We start from the raw sequence: 15,682 nt of genomic DNA, 5'->3' as shown, positions 1-15,682 counted from the left end.
TCCGTGTCTACATTACTACTTTAACCCCTTAAGGACCAAACTTCTGTAATAAAAGGGAATCATGACATGTCACACATGTCATGTGTCCTTAAGGGGTTAATAGGACCCCTATCTGAATTTTCCACTTAAATTGTCCAATAACTTGGACAACTATGCGTTTAGTGAGACCAGCGGTTATTCCAAGAATTGGCACCCATCTGGTTCCTTGAGAGAGGTGCAAAGTGTGTAAATATACATAGTGTTCTACATTATGAATTCAGTAACTCTAGACTAGACCTTGGCCTACAAATCTTATCACTGTCCCTGTGCTAGCAGATATGTGCAACTTTGACAAACAGAAAGTGTGTTTTTATTTCCTCTGACAAACTGATATGGGAGATCTGACTCACTGAATTATCTTACGGAATTTAGCAAATAAACAGGGTGCATTCTAACACTTTTCTAAACCCAACATACTTCCTTTTTAAACCACAACAGCTATTGCCTACATTTTGCACAGAGAATCAGACCAGCTGTAGAACTTCCTCTATAAGGGCGAATCTCTGATATTCAGTTTTCACTGAATCCTTTGCACTCCTAGTTGTTTTGCATATTGTTCATGCCTTGTGTGCTACCCAAACCACTTTTTCCTGTGTTACAAAATAGATACATAATATCTATTTCATATTCACACTAATCAATATCAAAAGGCAGTTTATGTGACACTAGTGGTGTGTCCTGTGATTTTAGTTTGTCTCAGTGAGGATATTTGCAGCAGATGGATTGGTTGACATTGATGTCATGTGTCTTGTGCGGATCATTTAGAAATTTCCAGACCAGTACATGTATAATCAATGGCAGCTGGTGAATTAAAGATGGTGGGATGCTAGATTGTATCTCTAGAATTTGAGTCTGGAGGGGTGAATACCTGCACTACTTGCACCTAAGGTCCAGTCTTTACTGGGTGTGCCTGATATACAGGATCAGTTGTTTTGCCTGATATACAGGATCAGTTGTTTTGCTCCGTCAGTCTTTAAAGGACCGCACCACACTTCCATCCACCCCCCACAGTTTAGTAGATATACCCCCAATGAATACATGCATGCATATTTTCATGTATGTATTCATTGGGAGTATAGACTAAGAGAGCTTACAAAATCTGCAGTTCTTGTGAAAAAATCTGCATCCCCTTTTTAATGGAAGAGACTTTCAGTCAATTCACAGGGAAATACCTAATCAGTGGCTTCTCATTAAGAAGCCTCTGACTTGGTCCCTAGGTGCACACACAAGCCAGATCCTGCACGCGCATGCACACGGTTCCATGCACCTGTACCAGATCGTGCACACGCAACCACTTCAAGCACACATGCCTGTTCGTGAATGTGTGCCGGCTTGTTTACACGCACCTGTTCGTGCACATGCGCACACCCCGTTTCATGTGCATTTCTTAAGCTGAGTATCTGGTCTGAGGTCTGTGAGGAAAGAAGGGGGGGGGGGGCACGCTCTACTCAGGGGAGCTAACTGAAGTAGGAAAGAATCCTCCCTGGCTGTTTGATTGACAGCCAAGGGGGAGTCCCCTAGTTAATTTTTAAAAGTGCTGATTTCTCATAGAAATCGGTATTTTTATAAACTGGGGTTAAATGAGGGTACCTCACCCATAAAGCACTTCAGCAAGCCGAAGTGCTTTTGGGGTGTGGAGTGGTCCTTTAATATAGTGAACCTCCCCCTTCTGTGCATATAATAAAGGTAGGCATGTTACTGAAACAGAGGGGTAGGTGGAATATCAGTACTTGTAATTATAGTATGTGGCTGCTGATACTTCCCAAAAACCAGAGTCTCTTCTTTTCTGCTGGTACGATTGATGTAAATAGTAGGATCAGGGAGCAGCGCCTGTGATGGAATTCCCACGCTCAGAGCGATATAGAGGGAAGGAAAAAGACACGGATATAGTGTAGTAGGTTGAGATCTTAAGTGATAGTAAATGAAGCTAAAGGAATCGCACTTACAATTTTCTGGAGCCTATACTCAGCTCCAGATATGTGCTCCTGGACGGTACAAAATAGTGCTCTCTGGATAATACAAAATAAAATGATAAAAGATGGAGGTATACTCACAAGTGGAGAGCAAATAGGATATTGCTCAAGATATGTAGGCGTAGGTGGTATGATCCCAACCAAGGATATCACTCCTCGAGTCCTCCAGTGGGGGTGTTGAAGAGAGTTGAAAAGAATTATATTATTTAAAAAATTAAATAAAATAGAATAAAAGGATAGGCTTGGAGGGTCTAATAGCATAAATGGGCTATCTTTATTGGAGACAAAAAAATCAGTAACATAAAACAGCTTTAAAAAACACTAACGCGTTTCTCCTGCAAAGAGGCTTTATCAAAGTGTAACACTGAATACAAAGTGTAACACTTTGATAAAGCCTCTACGAGGAGATGCTGATTGTCCAGCGGGGCATTTGGCCCCGCCCCCAGCCTGCCTTCTTGGCAATCTCACCAATCCAATGCTTTCTTATGGGAAAGCAGTGTGACTGGCTGAGATAATCAATTCGGATGATGTAGGAAGCTGATCGGGACAGAGCAATATTCCGGTACTGGAAATAAGGTGAGCTTTCACCCTATTTAAAGGGGGCTAACTATTGTTTTTAACTGTATAGGAATACATATTTGTGTTCTTGACCCTATAGTGTTCCTTTAATTCACTACTTATTGAAGATAGTACAACATACAGTACATCAGAAATATGGCTTGTATGACAAAAATCAACTTGAGAGAACACGATAGATACATTTATGCAACAGTCAACCATGTTGATGATATAAGCCAAACGTTAGGCCTGTAACCATGCTTTTTTAGAGAAAAGGCAGATGTCTCTGTACCTGCAAATTCATGGAATTACTGAAAATATAAAAATGAGGGGAAAAATGGAAAATATAACATGAGTGGTAGGAGATGGTAGAAAAGGTTAGCAAGCAGCCCAACCAGGTTTTGTGGTTTGGATCTTTTCAGATGTTTATAATTTTAAGAGAGTTTTATTTGCAACTAGATTGTAATTATGGTGTTAGCTCCTCACAAAATTGGTTTTGAGCTAAAATAAATTTGGGTTACTGCAATCAATTTGATAGAAGACCTTGCAACAAGAAACCAGTTGCTGTGCCACCCATCAGCATGCATTTCTTTTATCTTCCTCATTAAATGGGTATCTTCTGGCAACTGTGCCACTTCTGAGTATTTATCGAGGTCACACGATGGTCTGTCAGTCAATGTCGCACACACAGCTGCTCCTTCCCTATAAATTATTCAAGACGGCAGCTGGTCTCAGCCTAGGTGCCTTAATAATTAAGGACTCACTTCCTCAAGTCTCAGAACTAGCAGCTTATACCAATATTTGACACTGATACAGTTAGGAGAACAAAAAAGTCACAAGAGAGTGCTGAGAACGGACAACAGCTCAATTAGCCTGCCCTTTGGTGGGTCCCCGTTCGGTTCTCAAGCTGGTTTTAGCTCATCTTGTGCCGTTACAGAGAGAACCAGGCCATGCATCTCAGACTGATTCCACCCAAAAGGGCAGAACAGATCCAAAATACAGGCCGGCTCTCTCTGCACGAGAGATACAGCAACCCCATGCGTTTTCCGTTCTCAGCACTCTCTTGCGACTTGTTTTTTGCACTGATACAGTTAGCTTAGGACAAATGAGCACATCCTGATGCCAGCCGTACCCACTTACTTCATGCTACACAATAACTGCACAAAGTACAAACAAGGTCAAGTATATTTATTGTGAGGCATTAGATGTATTGTACTATAATACGCATATTTAAATTCTGCATGATTTATTAGCTCGTTAAATGCTGTTTGGCTGAAGAAAAGATTAAAAGGATTAAGTAAATAGTACTCCTTGTGTTCAGTAATTTGTATTTGTTTGTGATTCTGTGCCATAACGCTTTACAAATATTAATATATAGTTTTATTTAGCAAGCTACATCTGATTAGTATTAAATGTTTCTATTAATTAGGCATATCCAAGTAATATTTCCCATAAACATTCGCTTTAGAAACACTGCAAGAGCAAAGGGCTCTCGTGACCCTAGATGCCGGTGGGCAGACGCGTGAAATGTCCAAAGGGGATGGAATGTAGGCTGTTCTACCTGAAGACCTGGGAGGCAATGCTTCCCATGCTGCTTGCCAATCACAAAGGCCAGACCATGAGGGCAGACTATGCACAGATAACTATTTCTGTGCAATCTGCATGGTCCTAGTGTCCTGAGCGTAGCGTGAGTGTGCCTAATTTTAAAAGTGGGACACAAGGAAACAAAATTGGGACATAGGGACTCTCATTATATCTCATGATGCTTAGTCAAATATTTGTCCTTTATTTGCTCCAGATTTGGAGATCTTGTTAAGTAGGTATCTAAGCATCAAGGAAAACATTGGTCAAAGTCAGTGGAATTCCAGATTTACACTTTACTCCTATATAGTTGCTCTCACTTTTACAAATGCTTATTTAGTCTTGCCCAATGTTTTCTGTCACTGTAGAAGAGGAAGATGTGAAACAGTCACAGGATGAAGCACCTCAGCTGATGCGGACTAGGAGTGATGTTGGAGTTCGCCGAAGGGGAAATCTGCGTACACCAGGAGAGCAGAGACGCATCAAACGCCATCGTTTCTCCATCAATGGGCACTTCTACAACCACAAGGTGCAGGCTGGGTGCTGAAATGGTTGTTTAACATCTTTGTGATTTAAACTGCAGCTTATCTGTAGTAAAAACTATATGTAAATAAAAAACTGGCAAAAAACTGGGATAGTTCAGATACCAATCAGGGCCTATCACTCTAGATCCTAGGTAGAGTCTCCTTTATGGGGTTCAATCAACAAACTTCAAGTTGTTGTAAGTTGTCAACACAATATGAGATAGGTGAATTTGGAATCAAGTTAATTTACAGTATATTAAATTATGGTTTAATTAACAACATACTTTAGACTGAAGTATAGATTGGGGGATGGGGGGGAAACTCCAGCTAAATTTTGCAGTCAGTTTATCATGATTGACAATGTTTTCAGTGAACAGAGAGCTGTGGACAGATGACTTGAACCGAGCATTATAACTAATTAAATCATTTCCAAATCTGCTCTCCTGTACTAAAGCTTGCAGCTTATGTGTCACTTTGAATATTAAATACCATATATGGGATCCCAGTAGCTGTCCATTTTTAGTAAGCGGGAATTTGATAGCTGAATAAAAATAAACATTCGGTTTAAATAAAGACTATTCAGTGACAGCATTTATTTAGTTGTCAGGAAATGAAGATGATCTCATACAGCCTCCCCATTTCATAGTAATATTAACCATTTCCGTTTGTGAATAATAATCCTTTTATACAGGTGTGAGGCTTGAGAAAGGTTGTGAAATGTTGCTCTGTTGGTGACTTGTTCGATAGAGAGTCCTGATACGTATGCTGGAGATACAGTGTGTGTGGGTGTTGAGGGGGGTGCCAGGGCACTCCTTGCACCATAATCACTACAGCGTGTTATGGTGAATGTTGTATTCCTTTAATACTCATTATTATAAATATTAATGTACTGATTTACTTGAGCTACTCTGTAACCTTTTGTTGTCTCAGACATCAGTGTTTACTCCAGCGTATGGATCAATAACCAATGTCCGAATAAACAGCGCCATGTCCACACCTCAAGTACTCAAACTCCTCCTCAAAAAATTTAAGGTAAGAAATATTAAAAGATAATAAAAGGAGGCATTAAGATCTAACTAGAGAACATGTTGCTTTATGAAATGTATCCAAGGTTTTCTCTTGCATGTATCTAGCACATTCCCTATATACAGAACTAGCTATATTGACATTAGCCAGGTATCAACAGCTAATCCGATTTTCTCTCATCTAATTGGCTGGTTTTTCAAGCCATGCTATAGCTAGCTGCTACTATAACACTGGTTTTGGTATATGTTTTCTTCCTACAGGCATGGGTTAACTGTATGAATAACCATAGCTTTAGTTGAATTAAGCCCTAAGGCAAGCTGAGCCTCATGCAGACTTTACTGGAGCTATAAGCATAACATATGGTTAATCATCATCATCATTACATTGTCACCTGTCATCAACACTACATTACCTATCATCATCACTACATTGTTTCCGGTCATCATCACTACATTATTACTTGTCATCATCACTACATTGTTACCGGTCATCATCACTACATTGTTACCGGTCATCATCACTACATTGCTACCTGTCATCATCACTACATTGTTACCGGTCATCATTACCACATTGTTACCTGCCAACTCATCACTACATTGTTACCTGTCATCTCATCACTACATTACCTATCATCATCACTACATTGCTACCTGTCATCATCACTACATTGTTACCGGTCATCATTACCACATTGTTACCTACCAACTCATCACTACATTGTTACCTGTCATCTCATCACTACATTACCTATCATCATCACTACATTGTTACCGGTCATCATCACTACATTGCTACCTGTCATCATCACTACATTGTTTCCGGTTATCATCACTACATTATTACCTGTCATCATCACTACATTGTTACCGGTCATCATCACTACATTGCTACCTGTCATCATCACTACATTGTTACCGGTCATCATTACCACATTGTTACCTGCCAACTCATCACTACATTGTTACCTGTCATCTCATCACTACATTACCCATCATCATCACTACATTGTTACCGGTCATCATCACTACATTGCTACCTGTCATCATCACTACATTGTTACCGGTCATCATCACTACATTGTTACCTGTCATCTCATCACTACATTACCTATCATCATCACTACATTGTTACCTGTCATCATCACTACATTGTTACCTGTCATCTCATCACTACATTACCTATCATCACTACATTGTTACCTGTCATCATCACTACATTATTACCTGTCATCTCATCACTACATTGTTACCTGTCATTATGACTACATTGTTACCTGTCCTCATCACTACATTACCTATCATCATCACTACATTGTTACCGGTCATCCTCACTATATTGTTGGTAAACAAAAGTACAAGATCTTTCTTGCCTGTTCACTAGATCATTATGAAAATGTAGGATGTATAAAGCTTTTCATTCCTTACTAGGGAAAACATACTAAATATATTTTTCATTATTTTAGATCGAGAATTCTGCTGCAGAGTTCTCTCTCTATATGGTGCACACGAGTGGAGGTAAGTTCTGGGCAGCTTTACAACGAGTGGGGCTAATATATAACCAGGGAAAATATAAATACAATGGGCCTCTGCTTCAGCTGAATACACACACAGGGCTAATTTTATGGTATTGATTGATCTAGTCAAGATTGGAAATCTCCATTGAATACATTTTAGTCACATATACCAAATAAATATACAAGAACGATGCAAAGAACTGTTTTGTTTCAGGGGCTTTATTTCACTGTAGGATTACCAGTATGGGATTTAATCATGAAAACAGTTGCCAAAATATCTAAATTAGAAGAAATAGTGTCCTTGACCTACTTTGGACTCGATGTTGAAATGCAAAGCTAAATCTGTTGCTAAATCAGTCTCTTTAATCCAGCTGTTCCCCACTACAGCTACAGCATATTCTGTCTACTTGGGTACCCAATACTCGGTTCAAATTAGCAATGCTAGTGACAGCATAACATTGGTGACACAATCACAAACTGAAATATGAATAACAAATGTAAAATGCCATATTATGCTCCAAATCATTGGGTTCATATTTGCTACCCATGCCTAAAATAAATCTATTTTAACACTGTTTGCATGTTACCTGCTGGTAGGTGTCCTCATCCCTTCCTCTTGGAAACAGGAACAATGTAGTTGAGCTAAGCTGAAAATGGTCTACACCAATAATGGAATCATGCAAAGTAAATTCATGTAAAATCAATCAATTACAGTGCTGTAAGAATATAAAATATATTTTAAAACTCCAAAGAACAATAAAGGAAGCTTGTATCTATTCCTTTCTCATTCTCAGTATTATAATATTGTTAATGAATTAGATCAGACACTAGATGGCAGTATTGTTTCCATTAGTGTTGAGAAGAATTCCTGTAGCTATGCTATAGAGCAGGGCTGTCCAACCTGCGGCCCCCCAGATGTTGCTGAACTACAACTCCCATGATTCCCTGGCTATCTTTTTATTGAAAGAATCATGGGAGTTGTAGTTCAGCAACATCTGAGGGGCCACAGGTTGGACAGCCCTGCAGAGCTACCAGTGATATAAACATGAATGGAGAAAGCAGGTGTATAGAATGGGGCAATGTGGAAAACTTATGAAAAAAAGAACAAAACACATTTTTAAGGGGTCTATTATCTTATTCACATAGCTTTAAAACAATGATATTTCTACCAGAAGAAGGAAATAAAAAACAAAGTAAAAATAAACAAAGCCATAATAAAACTATAGTATATAGTGGTATAATATTACATTTTGTTTGACCATTTATTTTTTCATAAATAATGTGTTCCTGTTGTCCCTACTGTACAAAATCGGTTTAAAGTATGCCTTCTAACAGATACCCCCTTCACATTTTTTAGAGTTCTTACCCTTGTGGATATACTTTCTTGGTTGGTTTTCTTGTTGTAATGTTTTTGAATAGAATGCCTAAAATATATCACCATGTCACATTCTTTCTAATGCAGAGAAGTGGAAGCTAAAAGATTGTGATTATCCTCTCGTTGCTCGTATTCTGCAAGGACCCTGTGAGCAAGTGTCTAAGGTTTTCCTAATGGAGAAGGACCAGGTGGAAGAAATCACGTATGATGTAAGAGATTTTCTTTCTCTATTTGCTGCCTGTAGACATGTGAAAATTTATATTTATTTTCTTCTTTTCCACTGTGTTCATTATTTAGTGAAATGCATGAGTTGGTGAGATTTGTGAACCAATTTCTAAGTTACCTGGGTTCACCCTGGTATCTTCAGTGTGAAGTCCCTATTTCTACATGCTTGACATTATTTCTACACATTTTTGGATCAAATTGGCTAAGAACCTTTTTTGATGCTCACAGCTAATACATCCAGTGTCCAAATAGGGACAAATTAATTTTTTTTTCTAATCTAGAACAGAAACGTCTGTCTTCGGTATGTCTGAAGAGGTGGTCCAGACTAGAACTGTTTAACTACTTACTGTCGGATACTGCCAGTGGCTCGGGCACCATAGCCACTATAGCAGATATAGTGCTTATGACGCTAAGATTACCAATTTAGATTTACAAAGTCACCAGAATGCACTATATAGTGAAAATACCCCATATTGTTTAAAGTTAAAAAACCTTGATCACAATTGTGTATATTTTCCCTCCTTAGGTGGCACAATATATAAAGTTTGAAATGCCTGTTTTGAGCAGCTTCATCCAAAAGCTAAAGGAGGAAGAAGACAGAGAGGTCACCAAGCTAACGAGAAGGTAAAGAAATGCACTTTAACAGATTTAACAGTGTGATCCCTTATAAACCAGTGACAAGCAATGCTTTCACCACTAAAATCACTCAGACCACTCAATCTCAATTACGTTGTCTGGGTGCAGTGGTCATGTTTTCCTCCCACAATGTAAGACAGTGCCGTTTTGGAGACATTGCAATTGTGAGGTTCTACACACCTCTAGTGGCTGTCTTCTTAACAGTTCCTAGAATGTGGTGCGTCCTTGGGGAGAACTGAGCCTGAATAGGTTCTTCAGTGATAGAAGCACTTGATTGCAGCACGTTAAGTCTGCAATACTTCTCAATGAGTAGCATTTGATTGGACAAAATGGTCATCAAACCTGATGACCTCAGTGAAGGCGGACTGGGCTGCTCAGAAGAGTCTGCATCAGCACTGGCTTGCAGGTAACAGGTTAACTGAAGAGTTTATGTGAAGTTTTTTTTGTAGCATTTAAAAATGTCACCTCCTTCCCATAATGTTCCTTTCAAGACCCTGTAGCAATATGGTTCTCTGTCAACATTAATTGAGAAGGGTATCAGTGGATCATATTGTTATGGTGATATGGAGTCTATCTGTTCTATCAATAATAAACGTAAGTTGGTATCAAGTTAACAATTAATGCTAACATAATTCACTAGAAGTGAACTTAGTGCTGACTCCAGAACTCTCTGTAGCTAGACATAGATTTATAGATAGATTTATAGATAGATTTATTTTTACAGAAAATATCCTGTTGGTTTACTACATGACCTTTGTTTGCATTTGCGTTTGAGGTTAGCTCAATAGAATATTATAGAATACTATCTATATAACTCAAAGCAATGTCATGCTCAGAACTCACAAATCTTTTTTCCAGCAGTTTGTTTGGGTATTTAATGCATACACATGGAATTGAAGCTGGCAAATTATACATGAAAGAAATAAAATTGTGCTACTCTGCAGAATTATATCACATCACTTACTAAACCCTTAGTTAGTTATGTAAATTGGAGTCCGAGAACTTGATGAATTTGCGATTCGAAATACAGCTCAGATTTTCCCTAATTAAAGGAACGCTATAGTGTTAGGAATACAACACTCTGCCTCCTCTCCCTTGCGACACCCCATCAGCATATAAAGGATTAAATCCCCTTTTTTGACTTACCTTATTCCAGTGCTGAGGACCATCATTGCGTGCACTTTCTGCCTCTTCTGACATCATCGCAAGGGAGGAACTAATGTGTATGTGCACATTATGTGCGCATGAGTGTTGAGCACATTAGGCCTTCCATATAGGAAAGCACTGTATCAATGATTTAGAAGACACTGCATGTCCTAATAAAAAGCTTGCGGACATCCAGCATAGTTTCATGGAGTCAAACTCTGTCAAACTGCAGGAAGCACCTCTATTGGCTGTCTGGTAAGCAGCCACTAGAGGTAGTCTTGTTTTTTAGAAACTGCAATGTTTTACATTGTAGGGTTAAGGGGACAGGGACAGTGCACCCATACCACTTCAATGATATGCCTATAGTGACTTTTTAGGTTTATGTTGCATTCATGAAAAATTCACATTTTTGTTCTGCAAAGTTAGAACCTAATTCCCCAAATCCTCCTATAATTGAACATATTACCCACATGGAGGGTTATGTATAAAGGGCAATTCAGGCACAATCAGCAGGATCATTCCATAGGTTTCCATGGTGATTGCTTGAGCTTTAGGATATTGCACAGAATTGCCTTTTATTCTTAACCCCTAGCATTGGGTCACCATTATGTAAGTCACCGATACAAATGCTGTGGCAACAGCAGTCCTAATTCAGCTATAAGACAGAGTAGAAAACAAGGAAAAAGCACTTACAAGGAACAGATACAGATGCTCCAATTCACAGTTTGATGATGTGGTATCAGTGACAATGTTTGTGAACATTTTCTATGAAGAAAGTGGCATACTGCACACATGCTCACACTGATCGTCAGGGCTGCAGAGTGTGAGCACTGTAGGACTGAATTATGTGTTTGAAAGCCCATCATTGCTCCATTATCTGACAACAGCAGCAATGGTGTCAATGAGGTGTGCTGAACAAATGCTTTTATAGTGAGTTGTGCTCAGCTGAGCCTTTGACTGTGCACACATACTGCTGGACTATCTGCATTATCTACGGCCAGTGACATAACTACATGGGGTCAGGCCCAGTCTGGAATATGTTTAGGCTCCTTGCCAAAGGCATTAAGGCATTTTCTTGTGCTCTCTTGTTACCCTATGAATCCAGGGACAAGATATGATGCTATATTCAGCACAGGTAATTATACCCACATTAGGTTTGGCAAATGGGAAATGTCCACATTCCCTCACATAGCATCATAAGGAATGATGTGCAGAGTTCCCAGGAGCTTTAGGAGCCCTGAATTTTTCCCACTAGCTGATTTATATCAATATGTTTACAATAGATGCCAATCAATGGGAGCATCTAATTTGACAAGTGAAAACGTGAAACCATGATGTTTTTTTTCTGTTATAGTGATCCTAAAGCAAACAATTGCCTCTGCAACAGAGCTCAGTTTGTCCTGAAAAATGCCTCTGTATGCAGATTGCATGAGTATGATCTGTGACCTTAAAACAAAACAAAAACACCATTTCTGACAGCACCATTAATTCTGCTTTGCAGGTATACAGCTCTACGAGTAGTAATCGAGCAGCGTTTACATGATATGGCCCGCAGCCCTGCCACCATGTAGCAATCAGGTCTTCTTGGACTCTCTGTATCAGTATTCCTGTGGGCTGCTGACATCATCCCTCTGTACTAAAACCAAAGGAGTTGACTGGGAAGGACCTGCATCTTTCTTAAATAGTACATAAAGCTTCACCTCTCTGCTTCCAGACCAAGAGGCCCCGTATTGCTCTGCCTCGCGTTCACTAATACATTTCCAAAGTTACTGGAATGAGAAGACCGTGGGACTCTAAGTATTACATAAGTGTTGCTATGGCCAGCTTTTACATTCCAACAGCATTCCCTTTTGAACCTAAACGGTTTGTAATATTACATTGGGTCCCCCATAGAACGCTCTTATTTTACCTAAACAACTGGACAATTCCATGAACTAACAAGAATAAAACATGTAGGAGAAAGGCAAACTAGTAATTTTAGAAGGAACAAGCACTTGAAACAGGAACAAGAAAATCCACGTGCGGGTCTATTCACTGGCGTGGTGACTTGACAATGACTTATTTAGGTCTACAGAGCAGGGTTAGAAATCTTCAACTCCTTGGAACCAGAAACTTTTCCATATTTGCTACTACACATTAAATGTTGCAAGTTTGTTTTCGCTTCTCTATAATTCACTGGAAAAGGATATGAGTTTTGAAAAATGGTTCAATTTGGCTATTTTGATCTAAAATTTGCAATTTCCAAGACAATGCTTTTAGCATTTCCAATTCAGTGAATAGATCCTAAATAATTCATATGGCACCTTAGCTACTTCAAATGTGTTTGCTGCCCCCTCCACAGTCACCTGTTAATTAGTAGACAAGGACTATGTGTAATGACAGTCATATATCACAGAATTAGAATTGATGGGATTGCTGGGTGCGATGCATAAAGACAGGTACGTTTTTGCTGTAGGATAAAGAGCTTATTTTTTGCTAAGCACATAACTTTTAATGAAAAGTTTGAGATATTGTTTGTAATAAAAATTTAAAAAAAAAGAGAAAAGCACAAAGGTAAGTTGTTTTTTAGAAACGTGTAAGTAAGTTTTGGCAGAAGTGAAGCCAAATAGTATTATAATGTATAGAACAATAACAATGGTCTTTGAGAAATATTAACCGTTTCATTGGCAGACGCTGTGAGAATTGCAAAACATTGTTCAATGAAATAAAAAATAAAAAAATATCCCCATTCCAGGCAGAGGATTGCAAATATAATTTATTTACTACTTAATAAAGCCAAGGGTTGAAAAAATCATGAGCCTTTTGCATCAAGGCTACATCTAACATAAGTGTATACCTGTAACACATAGTGATAATAACATTGCTACACTTTGTGCTGAGCTTCCAAATTTTGTTTAATACTCTTGTTTCTTTTTCTATCTAACAAATGTGAATTTTGCAGCAGGAAATGTTTACTTCATGGCACATCTGCCCATTTCTGAATAAAGCACTTTGCAGAAACATCTCCTGAGTGTTATCATTTTTTAACCCACATTCCATATTTTAATGGCTGGAATTTATCTTTCCGTCTTACAAATGTAGTCTGACGTTGGAAATGAAAGCACAAAGCTAATGAAGATTCCAGTAAACAAAAATGTTCCCCATGAAATCTATAAAAGGACTGAACTAAATTAAAGGGACACTATAGCCACCAGAAAAACTACAGCTTAATGTAGTTGTTCTAATGAGTATAATCATTACCTTCAGGCATTTTCATGCAAACATTGCCTTTCTGAGAAAAGGCAGTGTTTAGATTGCTCCCTAGGGACACCTCCAAGTGGGTACTCCGCAGATGGCCACTGGAGGTGCTTCCTGGAGCAGTGCTGCACTATAGGCAGCACTAACATTCAGCGTCTTGATTCAATGCATCTCTATGAGGAGGTGCTGATTGGCTAAAACAGTGTTTGGCCCCGCCCCATTCCGCCTCCTTATCAATCTGCCATTCCGATGATGTCACCAAGAAGGCGGATCATGGGCGGGGTCAGCGTCAGTGGATCCGTGCGGCGCTGGAAATAAGGTGAGTTTTTCTTTTTTTCTAAGGAGGTTTGGGTAGGGAGGGGGGGGGGGGCAAGTTACCTAAATGGTGGGTTAAACACTATAGGGTCAGGACCCTATAGTGTTCCTTTAAGGATCTTTTGTGCTCTAGTTCTGTCAGAGAATAACAATGGAGATACCCTAAAGGTGACAATGTCAGTCTGGGTTCTATCTCAGTTTGCTTGTTTCTATTGAGTTTGCTTTTTAACTTGAATCTCTTATCCTTAAAATAAATGAATTTGTTTGGTTATATGACATAAAATTACTGGAGTTTTGCCACTAACCTATATCCTCCTGGGAACCTAAGAAAAAAATTGTCTTCCAATTTCTGCCCATTTTTGATGAAAAGGAAGTGGAAGTTCCCAGCATCCCAGCCAATCACATGGCATATCACTGGGAAGCCCCGGATGTCCTCTTTACAATACAGCAGGGATTGATAGAGCAGCTTCAAGAATAAAAGGAGATGCATGTGAACGAAATGTCCAGTACAGAGGGCACAAGTTAATGGGCTGGGTCTAAAGGAGGACGAAATGTCCAGTACAGAGGGCACAAGTTAATGGGCTGGGTCTAAAGGAGGATAATACTGCCTACTTCTCACTTACTTCTCCCCCCTCTACTTCTTACATATGTCAATGTAACTCTTTCTTTGTCTATGCCTCCCTGACTCCAACCCCACTCTGCCATGACTCCTTATCACACTATCCACTCCATTACTGCTGTATTAAAGGACTACTCCATCAATTTAAATCTGTCATATTTTTTTTTTTTTTTTACAATTTAGTATAAATATCCGCAAATAAAGCAAGCATGTGGTTTTTATTTCTGCATGTTTTCTTTGGGAGTATGTAACCAGCTTGCAAAAGCTTCATGTCTGCAGCCTTTTGAAGCAATCCCCTGTTTCTCTGACACAGACGTAAAGTATGTGCAGCAGAAAACGTCAATGCTAGAACTGCAGGAAAGTGCACACCGATCCCGGCTTTCCTATGCTGCTCAATGAGCTGTCATGTGGAGCTAACAAAAGCTGAAGAAAACCTCCATGGCTATCTCATTGATGGGCAGGCATGTGTTTCTGCCCTATTACAAAAACGCAGATTTAATTAGTCTGCACTTCTATAAACTGTCACAAATAAGAAAGGCTCCAGACACGTGAAACGTTGTTTGTGGAGTGTTCCTTTATCCCTGTCCTATGATTGTCTACAGAATAGACAGAAAACTGAAACAGCCATGTCTCACAAGTGTTCTGTATCAGGTGGAGGTGGGGGTGGTACTGGCGAGATTCTGGCATGATACATTTTAACCCTGCACATACCCTATGTTAAACTCTCTCTTCCATCTATTTACCTATTTACTTGTATTTACAAGCCCCACAGCTCTCATCTCCTCTCTCTCACTAATTACAAAAGCTAAATCCTTTTTGTTCAGGCAGAGGCTTGCTCCAGGGAGGCAACCGAGGACAGAGAAAGAGGTGTACTAAATGAGTGTAGTGTAGTGAATGTAGCAGAAAGGGGGC

At 39.3% G+C, this 15,682-nt stretch overlaps 1 protein-coding gene across 2 annotated transcripts in view; it reads left to right on the top strand.

Annotated features, from left to right (window-relative positions):
* Positions 1 to 13,603, top strand: part of RASSF2 (Ras association domain family member 2) — a 34,497-nt gene extending 20,894 nt beyond the window's left edge. For both annotated transcript variants that reach the window (XM_063448632.1, XM_063448631.1), the window contains exons 6-11: positions 4,520 to 4,680; positions 5,606 to 5,707; positions 7,167 to 7,218; positions 8,680 to 8,801; positions 9,344 to 9,441; positions 12,101 to 13,603. In XM_063448632.1, coding sequence (XP_063304702.1) covers positions 4,520 to 4,680; positions 5,606 to 5,707; positions 7,167 to 7,218; positions 8,680 to 8,801; positions 9,344 to 9,441; positions 12,101 to 12,170 — 605 coding nt within the window. In that variant the 3' untranslated portion in view covers positions 12,171 to 13,603. The remainder of the gene's footprint in view (positions 1 to 4,519; positions 4,681 to 5,605; positions 5,708 to 7,166; positions 7,219 to 8,679; positions 8,802 to 9,343; positions 9,442 to 12,100) is intronic.
* Positions 13,604 to 15,682: the final 2,079 nt, after the last annotated feature.

Source organism: Pelobates fuscus, chromosome 3 (genome assembly GCF_036172605.1).
Source record: "Pelobates fuscus isolate aPelFus1 chromosome 3, aPelFus1.pri, whole genome shotgun sequence".
Taxonomy (NCBI): Eukaryota; Metazoa; Chordata; class Amphibia; order Anura; family Pelobatidae; genus Pelobates; species Pelobates fuscus.
The sequence above is the reverse complement of the archived record's forward strand: the minus strand, read 5'-3'. Positions and strand labels throughout refer to the sequence as shown.